This window comes from Pristiophorus japonicus, chromosome 20 (assembly GCF_044704955.1).
Source record: "Pristiophorus japonicus isolate sPriJap1 chromosome 20, sPriJap1.hap1, whole genome shotgun sequence".
Taxonomy (NCBI): Eukaryota; Metazoa; Chordata; class Chondrichthyes; family Pristiophoridae; genus Pristiophorus; species Pristiophorus japonicus.
The window spans coordinates 90,943,897-90,952,719 of record NC_091996.1 but is presented as its reverse complement, the minus strand read 5'-3'; the positions used below and the strand labels follow the sequence as shown (position 1 = coordinate 90,952,719).

Genomic DNA, 8,823 nt, shown 5'->3' with positions numbered 1-8,823 from the left:
GTTTTTGCCACCAAAGTGGATAAGCTCACATTTATCCACATTATACTGCATCTGCCATGCATTTGCCCACTCACCTAACCTGTCCAAGTCACCCTGCAGCCTCTTAGCATCCTCCTCACAGCTCACACCGCCACCCAGTTTGGTGTCCAGAGACGAGAGTTCAAATCCCACCATAAGCTGTGGAATTTACATTCAGTTAATTTAATAAATCTGGAATTAAAAAGCTAGTATCAGTAATGGTGATTGTTGGACAGCTGTCTTGCTTTTTTCACTTCGTTGCTTTAAACATCGAATTACACACACACACTCAGTTGTAATAACGGCAGAATCGGGTCTTTTATTTAAACATTCATACTATACATCATCATAGGCGGTCCCTCGAACGAGGATGACTTGCTTCCACGAGAGTTCACAGATGTTTCAATGAAGGACCCGATGTTCCAGTCCTGAACTCCAATTGAGGGGGTGGAAGATGCCTGTGGGTGGATGTTTTTAACGTGGGGTGACCGTTGCACACCAGCCACCACACGGGCTTGACAGAGCGAGGTCTTGGTCCAGTGGCGAGGGTTAACCAGGACGACTGGAGACCAGCTCTGCTGCACGGACCCAGTGCACGCACATATCACAGGGTGGGCTGGGCCCGTGCTGCCCCTGGGCCCTCGGCTCATACTAGACAAACCCAGTATGAATGCTACTGAGACACAAACACTTCACAAGCCAACTTTCTGTTTGTTCCAATTTCCAGTGACTGCTTGTGAAGCACACACCTTCCGAATGTCCAGTGTCTCAAACAGCCTTCTCTCTCATCTATACACTAAAAAAGCCTTTGAACCCTCGTTTCCTTGCGTAGTACATACAGATAATTAACATACAAACGATGCCATGAATTACTGTACACAAACCAGGTTGTTTGCTCGCACAGTAACAAATGGTACTTTCAAATAATTAACTTACAGACGATGTCCTGAATTACTGTACATCATCATCATAGACAGTCCCTCGGAATCGAGGAAGACTTGCTTCCACTCTTAAAATGAGTCCTTAGGTGGCTGAACAGTCCAATACGAGAACCACAGTCCCTGTCACAGGTGGGACAGACAGTGGTTGAAGGAAAGGGAGGGTGGGACTGGTTTGCCGCACGCTCCTTCCGCTGCCTGCGCTTGCTTTCTGCACGCTCTCGGCGACGAGACTCGAGGTGCTCGGCGCCCTCCCGGATGCACTTCCTCCACTTAGGGCGGACTTATCTTTGGCCCAGGGACTCCCAGGTGTCGGTGGGGATGTTGTTGCACTTTATCAGGGAGGCTTTGAGGGTGGTCCTTGTAACGTTTCCGCTGCCCACCTTTGGCTCGTTTGCCGTGAAGGAATTCCGAGTAGAGCGCTTGCTTTGGGAGTCTCGTGTCTGGCATGCGAACTATGTGGTTTGCCCAGTGGAGCTGATCAAGTGTGGTCAAATAGTTAACATACAGATAAATTACTAGCTACTCATTATCCTGAAGTCAAGTCTCACTACAATAAATCAAACCCCACCATGAAGTACTGTAAACACAGGTGATCAGATAAACACATTTCAATGGCTAAATGGCTCCATATCGTGTAGCAGCCTGTTTCGATCCAAACCTTCAACGTTTGGCCCCTTCGATTTCTCCAGTCTGCGCCCGAGCATTTCAGAAATATGAACTTTCACTCTTACAGTGACTATGAAACTACCGGATTGTCGTAAGAACCCATCTGGTTCACTAATGTCCTTCAGGGAAGGAAATCTGCCGCCCTTACCCGGTCTGGCCGGTATGTGACTCCAGACCCACAGCAGTGTGGTTGACTCTTAACTGCCCTTCTGAAATGGCCCAGCGAGACAATCAGCATAAGCAAGTGCTCTACTCGGAGCTCCCTCAAGGCAACCGTTACAAGGACCACCCTCAAAGCCTCCCTGATACAGTGCGACATCCCCACCGACACCTGGGAATCCCTGGCCAAAGACCAGTCCGCCCTCAGTGGAGGAAGTGCATCCGGGAGGGCGCTGAGCACCTCAAGTCTCGTCGCCGAGAGCATGCAGAAAGCAAGCGCAGGCAGCGGAAGGAGCGTGCGGCAAACCAGTCCCACCCACCCCTTCCCTCAATCACTGTCTGTCCCACCTGTGACAGAGTCTGTGGCTCTCGTATTGGACTGTTCAGCCACCAAAGAACTCACTTTTAGAGTGGAAGCAAGTCTTCCTCGGTTCCGAGGGGCTGCCTGTGATGATGATGATAAGGTGATTCACTCGGGACGGGCAATAAATGTGGGCCTTGCTGGTGACGCCCACATCCCAGGAATTAATTTAAATTAAAAAAAAAACTCTTGTAACTCAGGCAAGCAATTTGTGCGTAGGCCTATCAAACAGGAAATGATAAGAATGACCAGTTGTGTTCTAGTGGTGTTGAGTGAGGGATAAATGCTAGCCAGAACATATAGAAACATAGAAACATGGAAAATAGGTGCAGGAGTAGGCCATTCGGCCCTTCTAGCCTGCACCGCCATTCAATGAGTTCATGGCTGAACATGCAACTTCAGTACCCCATTCCTGCTTTCTCGCCATACCCCTTGATCCCCCTAGTAGTAAGGACTTCATCTAACTCCCTTTTGAATATATTTAGTGAATTGGCCTCAACTACTTTCTGTGGTAGAGAATTCCACAGGTTCACCACTCTCTGGGTGAAGAAGTTTCTCCTCATCTCGGTCCTAAATGGCTTACCCCTTATCCTTAGACTGTGACCCCTGGTTCTGGACTTCCCCAACATTGGGAACATTCTTCCTGCATCCAACCTGTCTAAACCCGTCAGAATTTTAAACGTTTCTATGAGGTCCCCTCTCATTCTTCTGAACTCCAGTGAATACAAGCCCAGTTGATCCAGTCTTTTTTGATAGGTCAGTCCCACCATCCCGGGAATCAGTCTGGTGAACCTTCGCTGCACTCCCTCAATAGCAGGAATGTCCTTCCTCAAGTTAGGAGACCAAAACTGTACACAATACTCCAGGTGTGGCCTCACCAAGGCCCTGTACAACTGTAGCAACACCTCCCTGCCCCTGTACTCAAATCCCCTCGCTATGAAGGCCAACATGCCATTTGCTTTCTTAACCGCCTGCTGTACCTGCATGCCAACCTTCAATGTCAAAGACAGTGAAGAAAAGACTATTTGGCCCACCCAACCTGTCCCACACAACTTATGATACCCCTGTGCATGCCGCCCCACCCGAAACCACGTGATCTCCTGGATCCGTAGAAAGAAAGACCTGGATTTATATAGCGTCCTTACCGGACGAACCAAAGCGCTTTACAGCCAATGAAGTACTTTTGGAGTGTTGTCACTGTTGTAATGTAGGAGAGATTTTTGGGCTATCGGGGAATCAAGGGATACGGGGAACGGGCAGGAAATTGGCGATGAGGCTGAAGACCAGCCATGATCTTGAATGGCAGAGCGGGCTCAAGGGGCCGAATTACAAGAGGATTGGAAAATATGAATAAAGAACCCTTACTGCAATTATACAGGGCCTTGGGTAGGGGAGGGGGGGCTGTGTGGGGGTGGAAATGCGTACAGTTTAGGTCTCCTTACCTAAGAAAGTATATACCTGTATTCGTCATAGGCAATCCCTCGAAATCGAGGAAGACTTGCTTCCACTCTAAAAGTGAGTTCTCAGGTGACTGAACAGTCCAATATGGGAATTACAGTCTCTGTCACAGGTGGGACAGACAGTGGTTGAAGGAAAGGGTGGGAGGGGAGTCTGGATTGCCGCACGCTCTGTCCGCTGCCTGCGCTTGCTTTCTGCACGCTCTCGGCGACGAGACTCGAGGTGCTCAGCGCCCTCCCGGATGCCCTTCCTCCACTTAGGGCGGACTGGTCTTTGGCCCAGGGTCTCCCAGGTGTCAGTGGGGATGTTGCATGTTATCAAGGAGGCTTTGAGGGTGTCCCTTGTAACGTTTCCTCTGCCCACCTGGGGCTCGCTTGCCGTGTAGGAGTTCCGAGTAGAGCGCTTGCTTTGGGAGCCCCATGTCGGGCATGCGGACAATGTGGTCAGCGCTTCGAAGCCGGGGATGTTAATGGTGGTGCAACCAATGTTCGCTAGATTGATCCCTGGGATGAGAGGGCTGTCCTATGAGGAGAGATTGAGTAGAATTGGGCCTATCCTCACTGGAGTTTAGAAGAATGAGAGGTGATCTCATTGAAACATATAACATTCTTCGAGGGCTTGACAGGATAGGTGCTGAGAGGTTGTTTCCGCCGGGCTGGGGAGTCTAGAATCAGGAAGCACAGTCTCAGGATAAGGGGTCGGCCATTTAGGACTGAGATGAGAAATAATTTCTTCAGAGGGTGGTGAATCTTTGGAATTCTCTACCCCAGAGGGCTGTGGAGGCTCAGTCGTTCAGCATAGTTGAGGCTGCGATCGGTCAATTTTTGGATTCTCGGGGGAATCAAGGGATATGGGGATCGGGCGGGAATGTAGAGTTGAGGTGGAAGATCGGCTGTGATCTTGCTGAATGGTGGAGCGGGCTCGAGGGGCCGAATGGCCGACTCCTGCTCCTAATTCTTATGTCTGGGACTAATTGGATCGCTCTTGCAGAGAGCTGGCGCAAGCATGACGGGCTGAATGGCTTCCTTCTGCGCTGTAATATTCTATTCTATGATTCTATATACAATTATATAAGTCGTAGCTAGCCGTATATATATATATCTACACATGTATATAGGTGCCAATATTGAATTGAACTTTGACACTGCGGCCTGTTGGCCACTTCAAGCCCTGCCTGCCCCTACCGGCCTCCCGGCGTCAGGTGGCGCTGCCGCCCTTGTCCAGAGGGGGCGGAGTCAGCAGCGTTTGATTGGCATCCGCAAGTGGCCAATCCAGCCCCGCTGTCAATCAACACGATCCTCTCCTTCCATTGGGGCCCAGTCGCCGATCCCTCGCTGTCGTGCCTCCTCCAGCCAGCGCGGGACAGAGGCGGGGTTTGCCGATTGAATGACGGGCGTTTCAGCCAATCAAGAAGGAGACGCGGGAGAGGCCATCCAATGGGCAGGAGACGGGGAGGACACGGACGACGAAGAGCGCGAGGGCGGGTTGCAATCTGTGAGCGGCGTGCGGCGCGGCCAATCAAACGCGGAGGACGTGAGGGGGGCGGCCCAATCAGACGGGGCCGGGGTTGAGGCGGGAGGCGGTTGCCGTGGGAGACGCGGCCTAGTCCAGGGCTGGCGAGCCTGGGGCTGGTTGTTGAGCTGCTGGAGGAGGTGGTGGGGGGGGAAGGACAGAAAACAAGACCCTGCTGCCTCTGCTCATTGGCAACAATAAATCCCGGCCAATTGCACCAGGAGGGGATTAAATATTGCATATATATAAAAAAATAAATGTAAATATACATAAGCTGCATTTTGGGTACCCACAGGCTGCAAAAACCTTGTGGGAAGTTTAGTAATTAAATAAATAAATACCCACTTGCAGCATTGAGCTTCAATTTTGTCATCAATTAACTTAAGCCGTCGTCGGAGGAATTGGCCCCCGTTTGGGATTGAGGTCCGCGACGACTTGTTTCCGAATCCGCCTGGCTCGCTCGCCCGCCCGCGGGAGACTTCGCTTCCGCCCCGCCTGCGTGGGTCAGAAGGGACCGCCCGCCCGCCCGCCCGCCCTCAGGATGACCTCGGCGTCGACCAAGGTAAAGCAGCCGGCGTTTTCGCAAACATTTTTTTTTTCTTTCAGACTTGGCCGTAACCCCAGAGAGGTCAGGGGTCAAAGGGTCGGAGCGGGAGCCGTATCTGCCGCAGCTCGGTGGGCGGCACGCTGTGTGACCGGCAACTGTTTTGGTGTTAAAAACCACAAATCAGGAAAATAAACCAATGGACGTAAAGCAAATCCAATTAAAATTCGGTTGCCGGGGGGGTGTGCCGATGCACTCCAGTCCCTCTGGCGCCCACCCTCTTCGCGGAAGGCTGCGAGCTTACCGGTCCCGCCCAGCTGCCCGCCTCTCTTCCGTGGTTACGCCCGAGCCAGGGTGTCCCTGGAGATGGAGCGCGCGGTGTCCACCGGTACGCTCGCGGCCTTCCGCGAGAGGTGGGCGCCGGAGGGACTGGAGTGCATCATCACCCCCGGCAACCAAATTTTAATTTGATCTGTTTTACGTCCAAAGTTTAATCGGATTTAGTGCCCCCCCCCCCCCACCCTGTTTATAAAGGGGCACTTGATTTATAGTTTTACACTAAAATAGCTGTAGGTCCCGTGTCGGACTCCTCGGTCACCTGAGAACTCACTTTTAGAGTGGAAGTAAGTCACCTTCGACTCCGAGGGACTGCCCTATCATGATGGGTAGCACTCTCGCCTCGGTGAGTCGGAAGGCGATGGGTCTTGAGCACATAAATCCAGGCCGACACGCCCAGTGCAGTGCTGAGGGAGCGCCGCGCTGTCGGAGGTGCCGTCTTTCGGATGAGATGTTAAACCAAAGCGCCCCCGTCTGCCCCCTCAGGTGGACGTAAAAGATCCCACGGCCACTATTTCGAAGAAGAGCAGGGGAGTTATCTCCGGTGTTCCTGGGGCCAATATTTATCCCTCAATCGACATAACACAAAAAAAACAGATTATCTGAGTCATTACCACATTTGTGGGAGCTGGCTGTGCACAAATTGGCTGCTGCGTTTTCCACATTACAACAGTGACTACACTTCAAAAGTACTTCATTGGCTGTAAAACGCTGTGTCTGTGATTCCCCCACACACAGCGATGGGACGTGGGTCTGTGTCTGTGATTCCCCCACACACAGCGATAGGATGTAGGTCTGTGTCTGTGATTCCCCCACACACAGCAATGGGACGTGGGTCTGTGTCTGTGATTCCCCCACACACATCGATGGGATGTAGGTCTGTGTCTGTGATTCCCCCACACACAGCGATGGGATGTAGGTCTGTGTCTGTGATTCCCCCACACACAGCGATGGGACGTGGGTCTGTGTCTGTGATTCCCCCACACACAGCGATGGGACCTGTGTCTGTGATTTCCCCACACACAGCGATGGGACGTGGGTCTGTGTCTGTGATTTCCCCACACACACACAGTGATGGTACGTGGGTCTGTACCAGCCACCACATGGGCTTGACAGAGCTAGGTCTTGGTCCAGTGGCAAGGGTTAACCAGGACGACTGGAGACCCACACACACACAGTGATGGTACGTGGGTCTGTGTCTGTGATTCCCCCACACGCAGCGATGGGTCTCTGCAGTAGCCAATAGGTGAGCAGATGTTCCCCTCAGAAAGGGAGCACCTCCCATGAGTCCTAAGGTTTATCGGGGCCCTTTCAGTGGCCCTGTGGAACCTTTGATGGACATTCCCTTTTAGCAGAGATCCTTCCTCGCCTCTTGCTGGAGGGAGCGGCACAGAATCCCGGCTCTGAATGTCAGGAGACTGTGACTGAAAGCCAGAGACACCTGGAACAGTGAGCCTGCTTTGGGCCACAGGTCGGGGGAGGAAGAGAAAGCAGTGGGGAGGGATGGAGGGCGGGAAGGAGCGGAGAAAGGGGAGTAGGAGGAAGCGGTGGGGAGGGAGTGGAGGGGGAGGAAGAAGTGATAGGGAGGGGGAGGAGGAAGCGGTGAGGGGGTGGGGAGGGGCAGAGGAGGGGGAGGAAGCGGTGGCGAGGGTTGGAGGGTGATGGAGAGTCGGAGGGGAGGGGAGTGGGAGGCAGTTGACAATGGCCCCGGGTTATCATCATAGGCAGTCCCTCGAAGCGAGAATGACTTGCTTCCACACCAAAAAGGGATGAGTTCACAGGTGTTTCAATGAAGGACCTAATATTCCGGATCCCGAATTACATCCTGAAGGGTGGAAGATGCCTGTGCGTGGATTTTTTTAACGTGGGGTGGCCGTTGCACACCAGCCACCACACGGGCTTGACAGAGCTAGGTCTTGGTCCAGTGGCGAGGGTTAACCAGGACGACTGGAGACCTGCTCTGCTGCACAGACCTAGTGCGTGCACACATATCGCAGTGTGGGCTGGCCCATGCTGCCCCTGGGCCCTCGCCTCTTCTGGGCCCCGGGTTGTACTATGCGCGGCACTGCCCTGGGTGGTGATGCCAGTGAGGCTTTACTGCCACAGTCCATCAGAGCATCTGTACACAGTGGTGAGGGAGGAGAGAGAGATGGATGGATCAGGGCCTGGGTACAGTGCACTGGAGCCTGAGGACGAGGCCTGTTGGTAGAACGGGCCGAGGCGACCCGAATGGCAAGGGATAGAGGGGGAGCCGGGGGTGGAGAGGCGGTGTATTTGGGGCGAGGGGGTTGGGGAGGAGGGTGAGGGTTTGTTTCCCGCCCCTCACCGCCGGTGCGATGTCGGATCAGATCGCGGCTCAAGGCGTGCACTCATCCGCCCTTTGACCTTGCAGGTGGGCGAGATATTCTCAGCGGCCGGGGCTGCCTTCACCAAGCTCGGAGAGCTGACCATGCAGCTTCACCCAGTGGCAGACTCCTCACCGGCTGGGTAAGTGGATGGCAGCACAATACGTTTAACGTCTGTCTCTCCCCTCTGACCTATCACCCCCTTAAGGTCAACCCCTGGTAGCCCACACGTCCTTGGGCCGAGACACCTCTTCTGTTGACCACATAGCGTGGCCCACCACCAATGTGGTGCCCATCCCATGGCACCGGCTCTCAGTGTCATAGATTCATCGAGCTTTCCCCCACAGAGGGAGGCCATTCAGCCCATCATATCTGTGCTGGATGAAAATCCCACTATCCAGCTCTTGATCCATAGCCCTTTAGGTTACGGCACTTCACGTGCACATCCAAGTACTTTTTAAATCCCTCCCCCTCCCCCTCCCC

The 8,823-nt window shown here is 53.3% G+C and overlaps 1 protein-coding gene across 3 annotated transcripts in view; it reads left to right on the top strand.

Moving 5' to 3' along the window:
* Positions 1-5,191: 5,191 nt before the first annotated feature.
* Positions 5,192-8,823, top strand: part of LOC139232675 (chromatin complexes subunit BAP18-like) — a 19,005-nt gene continuing 15,373 nt past the window's right edge. The window contains exons 1-2 of one of the 3 annotated variants that reach the window (XM_070863144.1): positions 5,192-5,677; positions 8,388-8,482. In XM_070863144.1, the coding sequence (XP_070719245.1) occupies positions 5,657-5,677; positions 8,388-8,482 (116 nt within the window). In that variant the 5' untranslated portion in view covers positions 5,192-5,656. The remainder of the gene's footprint in view (positions 5,678-8,387; positions 8,483-8,823) is intronic. The other 2 variants (XM_070863143.1, XM_070863145.1) reach the window with 2 other exon arrangements.